The sequence below is a fragment of the Mesoplodon mirus genome (genome assembly GCF_964341445.2).
Source record: "Mesoplodon mirus genome assembly, chromosome: 15".
Taxonomy (NCBI): domain Eukaryota; kingdom Metazoa; phylum Chordata; class Mammalia; order Artiodactyla; family Ziphiidae; genus Mesoplodon; species Mesoplodon mirus.
In genome coordinates this window covers 14,645,354-14,661,859 of record NC_138991.1, presented here as the reverse complement: position 1 = coordinate 14,661,859, position 16,506 = coordinate 14,645,354, and the positions used below count along the sequence as shown (strand labels likewise).

Below are 16,506 nucleotides of genomic sequence, written 5' to 3'. Positions count from 1 at the left end.
CCTAGATCACCTTATTTAAAATAGCTTCTGCTCTTGCCTTGCTTTATTTCCTCCTGTTTTGTCTAACACATGTTTTTGTTTTTATGTTTTTCTCTGGCCACGCCGCGTGGCTTGTGGGATCTTAGTTCCCCGATCAGGGATCAAACCCGTGCCCCCTGCAGTGGAAGCTTGGAGTCCTAACTACTGGACTACCAGGGAATTCCCTAACACATATTTTTGAATACCTACTATGTGCCAGGCACCCAGGGTCCAGCACTGAATAGAACAAAGTCCAGACTCGTGAAGATTGCATTATTCCTCCCTGCCAGCCACTTATCAACCCCATCATAATATTCATTTGTTTAATTTCTGTTTCCCCTCTCTAGAATATAAACTCCACGAAGGCAGGGATTTTGTCTTGCATGCTGCTGCATTTTCAGGACCTAGAACAGTGCCTGACATGTAGGGACTGTATTTCAATAAATGGTCAACAAATAATTGCTGAATGAAGGAAATGCCATGTTCTAGGTACTGACAATATACCTCGGTAACCCACATCTCACTGGGACCACCTAGCTGCCTGGCCGGCATCTTCAGCCCCATTTTACAGATGATGAAACTGAGGCAGGCATTAGGGTTGCATAGAAAGCCTTCAACTGAGCCTGGGCTGGGACCCAGGTCCCTCACTCCCAGTCCATTGACCACCCCGTCCCCCAGTCTACTCCTCAAAGGTTCAGACTTCAGCTTCTCACTGAAGGGGAACTTGCAGGGGTGGGTCTCACCATGGGATCAGCTCAGGATGGGAGGGGCAGTATGCTTTCAAGGTAGCGAGCAGGAAGTACATTGGAACGGAGATAGGTGTGGGTTTGAGTCCCAGCCTCACCACTGACTCCCTATATGACCCTGGGTAGGTTCCTTATCCTCTTAGAGTCTCATCACCTGTAAAATGGGGGGAGGGGTAAGAAAACCACCTCCCAAGGTGACCATGAGGATGCAAAGAGAAATGCGAGTGGCATAAAGCACTTTTTAAACGGAGGGGTGGGAGTGTGTGCGTGGGGCTCATTCCAATCTTCACTTAGATCAGGGGCTCTTTCCACCCTGGATGCTGGGCCACCGCCCCACTCCTCATGTATTCCCTCTCTATATCTTTCTATCTGCCATTCTCTATCCTTGGGCAGCCCTCCTCCACTCAGCCAACCCACCTCCTGCTTGTTCTTCAGGGTCTGGCTAGCAGGCTGGGTAACATCTCCAGCTTGGCTCAGACTTTCTGTGTGATCTTGGACCCACCACTGGCCCTCTGGGCACCTCTATAATATGGGAAGGGGTTGGGGAGGCTAAGCCCCTCCCTCCATGGATCCTAGGATTTGGTTGTTCTGAGATAACTCACCTTGGATGTTGAGCAGAGAGAAATGAGGGTTGCTGGGAGCTTCAGGCACCAGGCGGAAGTAGAAGCGGTGCCCACTCTGGGGCTCGTCTCTGTCTACCACACTGATGGTCTGGATGAGCTGAAGGGTGAGGAGGGGGCAGGGAGCTGATGTGAGGCCAAGCCCACTCTGGTCCTGGCCAGTCCTGGCAGCGACCCCCAGTCCCCGACCCTTCAGTGCTACCTGGCCTGGCTCGGCATCCTCACACACGGCTGCCTCGTAGGGTGTGGCCAGCTCTGGGGGATTGTCGTTCACGTCCAGGATTCGGATCCTTAGGGATGCCCGGGATAGCTGGGCATGATTGTCTGTAACAAGAGCACAGCCGTAGGGTGGGAGGCATCAGTGTGAGATTTAGACAAACCCCCCCCCCCATCTACTGCTAGGACAAGAGTAGGCAGTGAGGTCACACTGAGAGATCTGTGGGTTGATCAAGCTCATATTAGGACCAGGACCAAGGATGTTTGGCTAACTGGGTCGTCACCACCACCACCATTAGATCACCACTGTAACCATCGCCATTACTGTCACTCTTGCCACCACCACCACTGCCATTAGCACTGGTACCACCGGCGTCATCACCACCACCTCCATCACCATAATCACCAGTACCGCCCCATCACCACCACCACCGTCATCTCCACCATTACCACCTTCACCATCACCATCGCCATTACTAGTACCACTACCACCATTAAACCGTCACCACCATTAGATTATTGCCACCTCTACCAACATAACTACCAGTACCACCATCACCATCCTCACCACTGTCACCATCACCAATGCCATCACCACTCCTTTGTTACCATCACCATTAGAATTATCGCTGCCGCCACCACCACTGCATTGACTAATACCACCCTCCTCATCTCTACCATCATCACAAACACTGAGGCCATCACTCTCACCACCCTTACCACAACCATCACCCCCCTGTGGCCACCATCATCAACATTACCACCATCGTCATCACCAGTCATTCACTATCCCCACCATCTCCGCCACAACTTCCATTACCAGCCCCACCACTACTACCATGACCCCCGCCATCATCACCCACATCACTATCACATCACCACCCCCCACTCCCACCTCCAACACTACAATCAACATTGCCATCTCCATTCCATCGCTGTGGAGTGCACAGATTGCTCCTGGAGTATCCATATCCATTATTTCAGGTATCCTTGCAGAAATCCTATGGTTTGGTACAATGTCTATCCCCATATTGCATAAGGGAAACTAAAACGTGAAAGTTTAAAGAATTGGTCAGCTGACAACTGAAGTTGTCTCTGCACTTTTAAGACTTGATCATGAGAGGGCAAGACAAGTCCACTGGAGGTGGGTCTTTGCCAAGGTCCTCAGCAAAGCCACAAAGTCCCCACTCCTCCAACTGCAATGTCTTTGAGGTCAAGGCCTCTGTTGTATTAATCCCTGGGTCCCCAGCACTGTGGGATGTGGCATAGAGTTGGTTCTAATAGGTTTGTTGAATGAATGAATGAAGGCTGGAAACATTTAGACAGAAAGAGTCTTGAATTTCAGGCATGGCTCTGTCTCTGACATAGTGCTTGACCTTGGGTAAAACTTTTCCCGCTCTGGTATCAGTTTCCATGCCTGGAAAATGAACAGAGCATAGTGATTAAGAACAAGGACTTGGGAGCCAAGTGGTTCCAATCTCAACTCCGTCACTTAGTAGCTGTGTGATCCATGCCAGGTCACTTGACCTCTCTGTGCCTCCGTTTTCTTACCTACAAAATGGGGCTACTAGTAACCGGTTGGTTAAGAGGACAATTGAGTTAATAGGTGCAAAGCACTTAAAACTGTGTACATAGCACATAAGTGTTACATAAGGATTTGTTAAATCAACAGATATCCTTGAAGGATCCTTTTAGCAATGACATTCAGTGACTCTAGACTGTTGGGATACCTCATCCGAGCCTGTCCTGAGAAGCACCCTGAATGTTGGCCCTTTATAGCCCCCCACCCAGACCCCTGAGTGCCCACTGGTGCCCTGTCCTTGGCTATCTTAGCCATGAGTTCATTAGTGACATGTTCTACCCGCCAGTGAAATCAAGGACATCCCCTGGGAGAGGAAACTACCCCCTTCCAAGCAGTGACTTGATGGCTGGGTCTCTGACCCTGCTGACAGGGAGCTATTTTTGGGACAGCCTGGAAGCTTTCAGGCAGCCAGGAACCCCATGAGTTTTGGGGGCAAGTTGGGGCTGGTCGGCTGCTTCCTTCTCTGAACTCAGGGCCCCACTGGATGCCGACTGCAGCTGCTCCTGTGTTGATAAAAAGAGAAATGGAGATTGGGAGGCAGGTGCAGCCACCTCCTGGGGGGGTCAGGGAAAGGAAGCGGGGGGAGGGGGGGAGTCCTTAATTAACTCAGACCCCGACTCCTCTCTGGAGCTCCCCTTAGGCAGGGGCGCCTTATCTTCTCAGCTCACCCAGATCTGCTGCTTCAGCGATTAGAGGGGGCTTTTCTGGGGGCGGGAGATGGGAGTCGTGACTGGGAATGTCGGGTGAGCTGTTATTTTTAAGAGTGTTTTGCCAGAGAACTTAAACAGCCAGCCGGTGGGTGCTTAGGAGGGGAGGAGGGGAGGAGGGGCGGTTGAGGTCCGCTGCCAGGATAAGGCACCTCTCTCCCCACTGAGGCAGAAGGAGGGTAGGGGGTGGCAAGGACCCCCTCCCCTGCAGTGGGTGCGGTGTACAGGGCTGGAGGGAGAGACAGGGTCCTATGGGGCCATGCAGAAGGGGAACCTCAGAGTAGGATAAGATCCTCAGTGGGCAGACACCCTGCTGGAGGGTTGCGTCCACTGCTGGTAAGACCCCCATTATTGCACCATTCCTCTGGGTTCTGCTGGGCCACTCCTACCTCTTCTTTCCCCCAGCTTTTTTGAGATGTAATTGACATATAACACTGTGTAAGTTTAAGGTGTAAAATAAATGTAGATATTGCAATGTTTGTCACAATAAGATTGGTTAGAACATCCTTACCTTACCGTCCTGTTGTTGTCCTATCTCCTCCTCTCAGATGTCATGGGTCACCTCTTGGGAAGGCCCTGAATCCTTTCTGGCATGAGGATTTGGCAGATCTGAGAGGTAGGGCAGCCAAGAGGTGTGCCTCTACGCCGCCAAAGTTGCCACCTACAGAGCTTATCCCAGAGACCCCTGAATTGGGGGCTGGTCTGGACCCCTCAGAGCTTGTGGTCCAGCCCTAAGTCAGCATCCTGTGCTCTTGACATCGTGGCAGTCTTCAGCTTGGCTATTAGAATCACCTGGGAAGTCTTTAAAAGGTTCTAAGCCCAAGGCTTGGTCATTGATGTTTTTTTTTGTTTGTTTGTTTTTTGCGGTACACGGGCCACTCACTGTTGTGGCCTCTCCCGCTGCGGAGCACAGGCTCTGGACGTGCAGGCTCAGCGGCCATGGCTCACAGGCCCAGCCGCTCCGCGGCATGTGGGATCTTTCCGGACTGGGGCACGAACCTGCGTCCCCTGCATCGGCAGGCGGACTCTCAACCACTGCGCCACCAGGGAAGCCAATTAATGGTTTTTTTAACAGCTCCAGGTGAATCTAATATGTATCAATAGCGAGTGTTGCAAACTACCGCCTGGGGGTGACTGGCAGGTGCTGGGGGAGGTCCAACCTGGCATCGCGCCTCTGATTGGCTTCCTCCAAACCCCTCCCGATCACAGTTAGCATCATTTGTAATAATTGATAATAATGCATAATTTTTACCAACTTAAATGTTTCTGGTATAAAATAAGAAATCCATCAATTAATTAACCTTCCTCTTTGTGCAGGACTTTCCAATTTATAACAAACTTTCTTATCTATGACATCATTGGATCCTCAAAACCACCCATAAAGGAGGTCTTGTTAGACCCATTTTTTAAAATTTAATTTTTGGCCATGCTACACAGCTTGCAGGATCTTAGTTCCCCGACCAGGGATCGAACCTGGGCCCCGGCAGTGAAAGCACAGAGTCCTAACCACTGGACTGCCAGGGAATTCCCTAAACCCATTTTGTAGATGGAGAAACTGAGGCCCAGAAAGGGGCAGTACTTTGTCTAAAGCCACAGGCAAGTCAGTGGCAGAACTGAGGTTGGGTCCTAGGTCTCCCGACTCTAAGTCCAGTGCGTGGTCTAGATGCAATGCCAGTGGGCCCTCCTGCTGCCTGAATATTTGTCCATCCAGATGCAGCTACTGCTCGGACCGAGGCCCAGGTTGACCTCACCCAATGCCCAGTGGCAGATGCTGTCTCCGGGGGCTGGATCCCCCATGGGTCCCATGCCCCTCCCTTGGCATTTCAGTTCAGCTGACTGACATGCAAATTAGTTTAATTATTTCTTCTTCTAAAATAAATTATATTTTGCAGTAGCTGCAATATGTTGTGTCAGGCAAAATTACATTCAATATTTTTAAACTAATTGATGCAGCCTTGAGGAAGGCTGATTGACAATCCAGAGCTGAGCAGGCCTGCAGTCTTAACCGATTCCTAAATTAAAATTAAACGTGCTTCAGCCCGGTGCTTCCTCTCTGAGCTGGCTCACCGTTAATCCGGGGAGGTGGCAGGTATAGCCCTTGGGGGCCGAGGAGCAGAGGAGGGTGGGCAATTCCTTGGGTGCCTTGGGAAGAGAGCAGGCTTGGGCGGGAGAGCTGCTGTGCTGTGTAGGCAGGTCCCTTACCTTCTTTGGGCCTCAGCGTCCCTTATGTATAACAGACGGGGGATTGGACCAGGCAATTTGAAACTGAGACTTCTGGGTTTTGCTATTACAGTTTGAGCGCCTCCTTTGTACCAAGAACACAACATTGAACAAGACCAACACGGCCTCTTGGTCTAGCGGCAGGGACAGAAATCACTCTAGACTGTGATAAAAGTAGAGCGAAAAAAGTCCAGGACCGTGAGAGTATGAGGCAGGGGTGCCTACCCTGATGGGGTGCAGGGATATTTGCCCTGGCGTAGGTGACCTTTAGGCTGAGATCCAACTAGAAAGTAATCAGATGAAGGAGATGGGAAGGAAAATGTGCTCCAGGCAGTAGGAACAGCATGTGCAAAGGTCCTGGGGTGGGAGGGGAGGCTGTAGATAGTAAGATTCTGGATTCCTTCTAAGGAAGATCCCCACCCCCAAGCAGTTCCTAACCTGGTGTCTGGACCAAACTGGACTTGGAGGGCTAGAGGCCAGTAGGAAGTGTAGGGGGGATGGGGCCTGGCCTGGCGACCCTGTTAGGGAACTCCTAGGGATATGCTCCTGCCAGAAGGACACCAGCAAACACATATCGAGCACCTGCCATGGGCCAGGGTCTGTGCTGCCTCATGTCATCCTGTCAACCATCGTGGGAGGTAGGGATTTGAATTATTGCTGTTTTGCTGATGAGGAAACTGGCTCAGAGAGGGTAAAGAACTTGCCCGAAGTCTCACAGGGAACCATCAATGGAACCTGGTTCTGGGTCCAAAAGGGGAGTTTTAACCATCGAATGGTACTGCCTTTCTGACCATCTTCAGCTGCCAGAATCCGACTTGCCTCAAGGCCCCAAATGTCTCTGCCTGCTCCAGGAAGCTTTCCTTGGCTGCCCTAGTCCTGGGCAATCAGACTATAAGCCCAAGACCTACATGCCCATAAGGCCCTTGTGATCTTCCTCCCTGGCCTCATCCCTCACCTGGCTCTCCCCTTCTCTCTGCTCCAGGTTTCCTCCTTTCCCTCCTTCAGATCTTTGCCCAGATGTTTTCCCAGAGAGACCTCCCCTGACGACCTTATTTAAATTTGTTCCTTGTCATCCCACCAGCTACCCACTTCCCTGCTCTACTTTTCTCCACGGCACCTAATCCAACACCTGCTATATTTTTACTCACTTAACTTGCCCATCATCTATCTCCCTCACCAGAAAGTAAGCAGAATTTTGGTCTCTTGTGTTTGCTGCTGTATCCACAGCCCCTCTGTGCATGGCACACAGTAGGTGCTTAATAAAGATTTAGCGAATGAATGGATTTCACTGTCTGTGGCACCCCTATGCTGGGATGCTGTGGAGGTGACAGGGAGAGACTGAGATCTCTGGATGGACTAATTCTGTGAGGGTTTCACGCTCCCGCCCCCCGCCCAGATCCCACCATCTAGGGAGCAGTCAAGCTGTGTGAGCCTCTTCCTGCCTCTCTCTCTGGACCAAGCTTTTCTCATTCGTAAAACAAATGGAGCTGGACTCTGAAGTTCTCCTTGGCTGTCACAGAGAAAGAGAGAAGCCCACAGAGAAAGAGAGAAGTGGGGTCGCAAGAGCAGGAGTGGGAAGGAGATTGAGAAGTGGGGAGAGGGGCGAGGAAGGGGGGCAGAGAGGTGGGGGGCAGCTGGAAGGTACCTCCTTGCCGTGGTGCAAGGGTGGGAGGAGCAAAGCCTGGACCCTCTTCTCCACCGTCCCCTCAGCGCCTCCCTCCTCTCGAGGGAATTAAATTGCATCCAAACACCAGGCTCTGATTAGCGCTGGCCAGCTGGGCAGGAAGATTTATCATCCCAATTACGAGCTGGCCAAGACAAGCAGGCAGGACGGCGAGGGGGGCTGGGTGAGCAGGCGGGAGTGCGCGGGGAGGGGTGTGGGGGGTGTCAGGGCTGCCAGGGGCGGTCGCCTTGCACTCCCTGCCCCGTCCCCACTCACCTCCAGTGGGAGCATGAGGTTAGGGTGCCCTTCTCTGTTTCTTTATCTGTTTGGTGTCCACGTGGAGATTGGAGGTTTGACCTTGTTGGGGTGGGGATGTTTGGTCCTCCGTAGGGTGTGGGAGGACTTCTGGGTAAAACAGGGGCCCTGGAATTGGGGAGTGGGAGAAAGTTTTCTTCCCTAGGGCTAGGCTGGTCCTGATACTCTGGGCTATCTTATGAGACTCCATGGACATCACAAAAATCTTTGTTCCTGGTGGCATCTGTTAGGTACATAGGTGGCACAGGATCCCGGGAGTTACCCAATCCAAGAGGAACCCAGGCCTCATTTACATACCTCTGGTGATGGGGAGCTCACTGCCTTATGAAGCAACCCCTGGTCTGAGAGACCTGCCAGGTCTCTTCCCCAGATGGCACCACAGTCAGCCTCCCTGGCACTTCCTCCTGCCCGTCCCCACCCTGCCCTGTACCCTCAGCACATGTCCAAGCCCGAGCCTTCCTGACAGCCTCCTCCTCTGTTGCCTGCTCCAGGCTGCCCTCCTCCCGTCCACCCTCCCCCACCAACCCAAGTGAATGCTGCGGACTGCACATCTGACCATCTTCCTCTTCTGCTCTAAAACCTGCACTGGCTCCCTGTCGTTTCCAGGAGATGTCCGGCTGCTCCCAGGACATCTGAGGTCCTTCCTGTAGAGGCCCAGTGAGCTTCTGCACGCTCACCTCACCCCACCTACTCCAGCCATTCTCTGGCTCCAGCCTCTAGCCATGCCCAGTCTCTCCATTCTCAGAATGGACAGGGGTCTTTCTGCCGGCCTAGCCTCCAGGCCTGAGCATGTGGGGCTCTTTCTGTTGGGAGCTCCCCAATCCCCTTTCCTTAGCCTTTGAGACCCAACTCAGATGTCCCCTCCTCTGGGAAAGTCTCTTGCCTTCTCCTCTAGGGGGCCAAGTCCCTGGCTACGCCTCCTGAATGCCCACCTCCCCCTTCCTTGCACTCTGCGTTGCCACTGACAGTTGATGTGTCTCTCTCTGCCCACCTGTGAAGTCCTGAGGTCAGTGGCCAAGACTTTTTATCACCAGATCCCAGTGCCCAGAGCAGGTGGGTGACAAGCGGCCCTCAGCAGACACTTTATATAAAGCATTCAGCACAATATCTGGTATATTGTGAGCTTCAAATAAATAAAAGCCACTGTTATTAATAGTTAACAATACAGTTATTATCCTTATAGCTATCCAATACGGTACCATTTAATAGATGAGAAAACTAAGGCAAGAAGAGGGGAAACGACTGCCCAAACTCACAGCTGGGAGCCATGCCACTAGAACCAGTTTTTCTCCATCATGTCGCCCTGCCTTCCTAACTGGGTGGGCAAGCCCATTTACCTATCCATTCAGGAAATACACACCTTATACACACCTACTAAGTGCCAGGCCCGGTGTGAATGCTACAGATACACATGAGACCCTGCCCTCATGGAAGGTATTGTTTCCTGGGGAAGAGAGATTAACTAAGCACGCACACAAATGCATATATAAATCATAAAGTGTGCTTTGCGGTATGAAGGAAAAAATCAGGGGGTTGTAAAACCGTGACTTGGCCTGGGATGACCCAGATGGGGAAGCTCTAGCTAATCTGGTTAACTCTTCGCTGTCCGGGGCGGCTAGAGACCACCCCTCCAGACCAGCTTAGGGCCTGGAAGAGGGGGCCGGATGCAGCCCCCTGGCACCGCCCACTCCAGCACTGGCTTTCCAAGTCTCCCCCTCCACCCCACCATCTCTTTGAAGACTGTCCCTTTACAACTGCCCTTTCCACTGAAGGATTCAGACACAAATTGTACTTTAAATTCAATAACGGTCATTAATATTTCATGATTACAAAACGTTAAAGATAATGTCAGTGGAAGGCGCGTCTGCAAGGGCAAAAAGGATGACTCAGAAGTTTGGGGAGGGGGACCGGGCACACTAAGTGGTTCGGGAGTCTTTGAGGTAATCCGGTGTGACAGGTGGCGGCTCCCGGCTGAGTGCTGCATTCTCCGAGGTGCTGGCAAAGCTCAGCTGCTGTGTATAAATATTTCCCCTCTGATTCTTGTCACCTCACGTTTGTTAGACCCGGAGCAGGCGGGGCACCGTGACCCCACCACCATCCCCTGTTTCTGAGGAAGCCAAATGGATGCTTCAGCAGGAAGGCACGGGTGTTGCACTCGGGGTCCCGGCTGGCTGCTGGGAGCCCTGGCCCTGCATGGACTTGCTCTGTGACTTGGGGGCCATCGCTGTTCCTTCCTGAGCCTCTATTTCCTTGGCTGTAAAGTGGGGATAATAATTTGTCCTTGTCTCACAGAGATGGCAAGAAGCCGGAGTGGGTGGATTATTTGCAACACTCCTGGCTTCGTGCCCGGCACCAAAGATATATGACTTGAGGGGCATCTGGGTGACAGCGGGCTGTGCAGTCAGACAGGCTTGCGCTGGGAATTTGGACAAATGACTTCACCTCTCTTAGTTTCCTCATCCACACACTGGGGATAACAGCAGAATCAACACCTGATAGGTGGGAAGATTCAATGAGCACAGCATTGTAAAGGGCCTGGCACAGAGCTGGTGCTTAAGCCAAGTGCACAGAGTCAAGATCGATAGATGCCACTAACTGAGAGCCAAGTACATGGCTAAGTTCTTTCCATGTATTATCCTATTTAATCCTCCCACCAGCACTGTGAAGTGGGAACCATTCATTTTCCCATTGAGTAATATCCTCGGTGAGGGTTGGGCAGGGGTTGTGAATTGCAGCTCAGAGGGGAGTGATCTCTAGCCCAGCGACCAGTCCCTTCCTCACAGAGTCTCATCTCCTTCCCCAGCTCAGTTGCTGGGGAGGGTTGGGGGTTGGGGTGGAGTCCCGAGAGCAGAGTACCAGGAAAAGGGAGGCCACGTAGCAAAGCTGCGGAGGAAACCAGGAACTCAGGAACTTGGTCCAAATCCCAGTTCTGCCACCGCACGTCCTTGGACAAATCTCCTAATGATCTGAGCCTCCATTTTCCCATCAGTAAAATGGGTGCGGCTCTGTAACAGATCATGATCAATAAAGTACGTGCTAGAAAGCATGCAGCTCAGTAGCTATTAGGTAAACATTGTAAAATGTTTGTGGGGGAGAGTCCCCCAGACACGCTCTCTCCTGTGAAACGGCAGCACTGCAGACTTCGTATGTGGCTCTAGCTGCTTTCTGAAAGAGACTCACTGGGTAGAAGCACAATGCTTAACCCCAGAATGGCCTTGCTAGTGGTGGGCCTTTGGGCGGTGTGACAGCTGGTAGAGGAGATGTATCTGTGGGTAGGGAGAGGAGGCATCTCTGCCCAGCAGCTGGGCCAATCCCCATGGTTGCCCAAGGGGCAGGTTCGGGGAGCTAAGGAGGGAGAGCTGTCTTCCTTCCAGTCCAGCCACCACTTCCTCTCCAGCCACCTTTATTATCTCCCTTTCATGCGGTGGAGAAGTGGATTCAAAGGCTCGGGGCAGCAGGCACTGAGATTTGAGCCAGCTTTGTATTTTCTTTTAAACCGAAGTTGAAAGAGACGAAGGGAACTTCAGCCTAGGGACTTCCTTGGCTGGAATGGGCTGGTGGGGCCTGCGAAGTGGGAGGCACCAGCAGGCGGCGGCGGAGGAGGAGGAAGGCCACCAGGAGGCCTCAAAGGGGCAGGAGGGGCCTGGGGCCGAGGTATGCAGAGGGGAGTTTGAACGGCGCCCACCCCATCCAAGGCTCAGAGACTCTGAGTATTCCTGTTGTCACCACTGCTTCCTGGAGGCTTTGCTGGCTCCTGAGACCTGGTGAGCTGACAGGGCCGGGGAGCTTGCAGAGCAGGTCCAGGCAGCGGCAGCGGCAGCGTTGCTGTGGTTGTGGAGGAGGCCTAGAACTGCCCTCTCCCCACTCCTGGGCGGCCGTGACCCTCCATGCTCTTAGCTCCTCCTCCACGGCCTGACTTGTCTGGCCTCCATGTCCCAGGGCCCCCTCTTTCTCTCTCAGCTCACACTCCTCCCCAGCTGTGCCAAATTGCATCTCTCTCTCTCTCTCTCTCTCTCTCTCTCTCTCTCTCACACACACACACACACACACACACACACACACACACACACACACACACACTCTTCCAGAAACTCAGGCCCAGCACCTTGGAGTCATCCTTGACCCCTCTCTATCTCTCCTCTGTACCATCCCATCAGCAGGTCCTGAGGGCTCTGTCTTCAGCCTGTCTCCCAAAGCTGACCATGTCTCACCATTAACATGACTAATCATCCTGGGCCAGGCCACTGTCTCATCTTCTGGGCACTGTCGCATGTAACTTCTGGCTGAGCCCCTGTTCCCCCGCCACGCCCCCGTCCCCGCCTCGGAGCTCCCAGTCTATTCGCAATGCAGCAGCCAGAGGTATCATGTCAGGCAACCTCCCTCCTCTACTCAACACCCCGCAGTGACTCCCACCTCAGTTGGAGTCAAGTCCAAAAACCCTGCAACGGCTGTGACCACTTTGCCCCTCACCAACCACACTGTCCTCCTTGCTGTTCCTCCAACGCTAGGCAAACTACTACCTCAGGCCCTTTGCACTGGCTGTTCCCTCTCCTTGGAACACTCTTTCCTCTGATGGCGGCATGACTCCCTCACTTTACTGAGCTCTCTGTTGAAGTGTCTGCTTTTCAGAGAGGCCTTCCCCTAAGAGAAACAATCCCCTCCCGATCCCCTTCCTCTGCTTTCTTCTTTCCCAGTTTCTTGTTAGCACTCAGCATCAGCTGACATGCGTACACCCTTTCTCTCAGTTTGTTGATGGTCTAGCTCTACCCCATGGAGAAAGGAGTTCTTCTATCTTGTTCAGGGCTGTATCCCCAGCCTCTAAAAAAGGGATTGGTGTGTACGAGGTGCTCAATAAATGCTGAGGTAAGAAAGCCAGACCCAAGACTGGCCCTGAGTTTTTGGCTTGGGAGCCTTCCCAGATCTTTGTTCCTGCGGGTCAGCTTTTGCTGACCACTCCCCCACCCCAGCTTTGCCCAGTTTCTTACTCTTTGCCCCGCCCCCAGCCTTTGGTCTCTCCTCCCTGGCCTTTGCCCCGCCCCAGCCCCACCCCTCAGCCATCGCCCCTCCCTCCCATATTCGCCCCGCCCCCTGGCTCACCCGCCTCCATGGCCAGCACAGTGATGTTGTGCCAGCCGGCAGTCTCTCGGTCCAGCCCCTTGCCGGTTACGATGGCGCCCGTGTCCGCATCGATATCAAAAATCTGGTCCAAATCGGAGTCGCGGTCAATGGCGTACCTGAGGGAGGCAGGGCGGGGCTGATTGAAGGTGCCCTGGCGCCAGTGGAGCCTGTGCCCATGTCCCTCCACCCTACCCCCAAAGAGGAACCACCTGCCTGGGAGACACAAGAAGCAGAGGAGTGGAAATGGAGCTGAGTTTGCATCTCAGCTGCACTGGGTACCTGCCATGTGACCATGGGCAACCCTCGAGCTTTCTGAGCCTCAGTTTCCTCAGCTGGGTGATGGGGCTAATGGTTTGCGTCCCACGGTCGTTGTGAGGGCTGGAAGAAGGCAAAGGGCCCAGCATAGAGTTAGCGCTCACGGGATATTTGATTCTTATCTTTCCGTAAGAGGTGACCCTAGAGCTGGGCTCGAGAAAGGGACAGGACGGCATTCCAGGCAGGGGGAACAGAAGCTGCAGGCGGGTGAGAGCTGTACGGGTGAGAATTACTTAGGGAATGGCAAATGGTGCAAAAACGACCAGAAATGGGAGTGGGGAGGAGGAGGCATCAGAACAGGCAGAGTGCAGAATTCAGGGGGCTGAGTGTCCTGGGGCGCCAAGGGGGATTTTGAGCAGGAGAGAGTGGGTCGGCTCTGTCGCTCTGAGGCTCTCCGGAGGCCCCAGGCAGGGCACACGGGCTGAGCGGAGGCGGCGGGAAGGGATCTGGGAGGATGGCCGCCGGCCCCTCCCCGCCAGTTGAGCACGCCCGTGCTAATCTGCGGCTTTTTCGTTGCCTCGTGAAAAAGCCCTTTGTTCCGCCTTCTTCCCCGGCCTTTGTGCGGCTGCTCCAGGCCTGAAAGGCCCGTGTCCAACACATGCCTCGGGCGGCGGCGGCGGCCCAGAGAGGCCCCGCCAGCTCTCTCCGCCGCTTCCCGGCGCTGATAACGCTAGAGGGGGCGCCGCCAGGCTGCGCGGCCGACGAAGGCCCCTAATGCCTAGCAAGGGCTCTTTGTGAAGCGGGTACAAAGGAGCGTGGTGGGGCGGGGCTCCGCCCCAGCGGGGCGCCCCTCCCCCCTTCCACCAGCAGAAGGAAAGGGGCCCTTCCCCCATCTTCCAGAGCTGGGAAACTGAGGATACCAGAAACACCCTCGGTGGGAACCCGAAGCCCTGAGATGACCCTTCAGTGGGGCCTTGGCTGCATTACCAAACCTCTCTGGGCCTCAGTTTCCTCATCTGTTGAATGGGGATAATGATGTCCAGTGGGACTGCACAGATCTGGGAGCAGCTGGAGCTGGCTTTGAATCCTCTGCTTCTTATTCCACCTGTGTGACCTTGGACAAGTCACTGGACCTCTTTGGCCTCTGTTTGGTTGTCTGGAAAATAGGGTGATTCATACTCACCTCACACTGGTGTGGGTTAGAGGAGGTAATTCATGGAACTGGGCAGAGGTGACAGCCCTTATTCTTTTCATATTCACTGTTGTAGTGGAAGTGGAGGCTCGTGTCAAACTGAAAAGGCCTGGGCATGTGGGTGTAGTGGGCATTACAGCCCATCTCCTGAGTCCCTAGTTTATTGCCCCTTCCTGTCCCTAAGCTGCTAAGCCTACATTCTCCTTGGCCCTGATCAGCCTGGGTCCTCCTGACCTGGGTCAAAGTGTGTGGGGAGGTTCAGATCCAAGACGACAATTCCTCTCACCGGTATAGCACTTAGCAGTTTGTAGCTTACTTTTCCTCCAGCCATCCCTCCCTTCGTTCCTTTATGCCTAAACATTAACTGAGTGCCTTCTCTGTGCTGCTACGTGCTAAGCCCTGGGGATAAAATGGCAAACAAGACAGGCGACGTCCTTCCCTGCCTGGCATCTTGAGGCTCATGTGATCTCACCCCATTTTGCAGATGGAGACACTGAGGCTCAGAGAGGAAATTTGCCAAGCTTAGGGCTGCCAAGTATGGTTGTGCAGGTTGTGTCCTGCACAGAGTTACCAGCCTGAAGAGGGGAAGTGGGGGTGAAGTCCAGCCAGTGTTCTGCTTGCCCAGCCATGTGTCCTAGCCCAGGGAGCATCTTCTCAAAAGGCGACTTTTTTCTTATTTACGAAAGGTGCCATATGGGCTAGTGATAACCCTGCGCAAGGGTGCACAGGGACTGTCACAGAATTGGAATCTGTACCCCAATATGGGCCTCTACACTTTCTATGGGCTAGAAAGAGTTCTTTCTAGTGCATTGAACCATCCAAAGTGGCAATGCATGGAGTCTCAGGTTGCCTTTGCCCCAAGCCTGGCCTGTCGGATGTTTGGGTCCAAAGGAGGTAGAACCAGACTCTTGAGTAGTGTCAGCTCAGCTGGAAGGAACGTGGAGACCTCCTCCTGATTTTACAGGTGGGAGAAGTGAGTCCAGGAGAGAGCCAGGGGCATGACATAGCCTGGGGCTCCTGGTCACCTGGTCAGGGCTGGGCGTGAGGCCGGGCTGGTGGGAGGATGCCCACCGCCTTCTTGTTTCTCCTCCCCTCTCGGCTCAGACCTGTTTGCTCTCTTCTCCCTCCTCCTTGTCCTCCTCCGCCCAGTTATTCTTTTTTGTTCCCTCCTGGAGGGGAAGGGGGGGGCTGGAATCTAAGTGGAGGCAGCTGTTCCCAAGGCCGTGGGGCGGGAGCCGCGGGGAGCCTCCATTAACCAGCTAAAGACTTGGGGCTGCAGGTCAGTGTGGCTGCTGAGCCCAGGTGGCTTTGTTCCAGCTCAGGGAGCCAGTGAGTGAATGGGAGGGAGGGGTGGAGGGCGGGGTGTGTGGCAAGGAGTGTGGCCTGGCAGACGTGGGGGGCAGCGGGGGACGCTCGTGTACCCCTCACGTGTAGGTGCAAGAGTTGTGTGTGTGTGTTGTGGGTGGAAACTGGTGTGTGACGCTGTGTTGCAGTTGGAAGGTACAAGAGGCAGCTGCTCAGCCCTGGGTCTGGATCCACGATGTCCCCGGACAAGTCACTGCATCTTTGAGCCTTAATTTTCAGCAAAATGGAACCGATTTTACTCCCACCTTGCAAGTGGTTGGGAGGCTTAAGTGCCTAGCTAGGGGATAGGTGCCTAGTTGGGTTCCAGGAAAATGACTCCCTGAGCGAGAACTATTGTTATTCTAATGAGCATTCTGAAATGTCTGGTAAGGGGACACAGGTGACCCTTCAACCCAGTGTGTGGTCTGTGTGCCTGGGGGTGGGAGGCACCATGCATGGACATGGCAGCATTGCCAGCGGTCTGAGAAGGACAGGAGGCATCTGTGGTCT

The 16,506-nt window shown here is 53.7% G+C and overlaps 1 protein-coding gene across 1 annotated transcript in view; it reads right to left on the bottom strand.

The window, feature by feature from the left end:
• The window catches only part of CDH22 (cadherin 22), a 72,392-nt gene that overhangs the window by 8,455 nt on the left and 47,431 nt on the right, over window positions 1–16,506 (bottom strand). The window contains exons 7-9 of the mRNA XM_082645515.1: window positions 13,185–13,321; window positions 1,587–1,708; window positions 1,367–1,484 (exon numbers count right to left, since the gene is read on the bottom strand). Of these exons, the coding sequence (XP_082501641.1) occupies window positions 1,367–1,484; window positions 1,587–1,708; window positions 13,185–13,321 (377 nt within the window). The remainder of the gene's footprint in view (window positions 1–1,366; window positions 1,485–1,586; window positions 1,709–13,184; window positions 13,322–16,506) is intronic.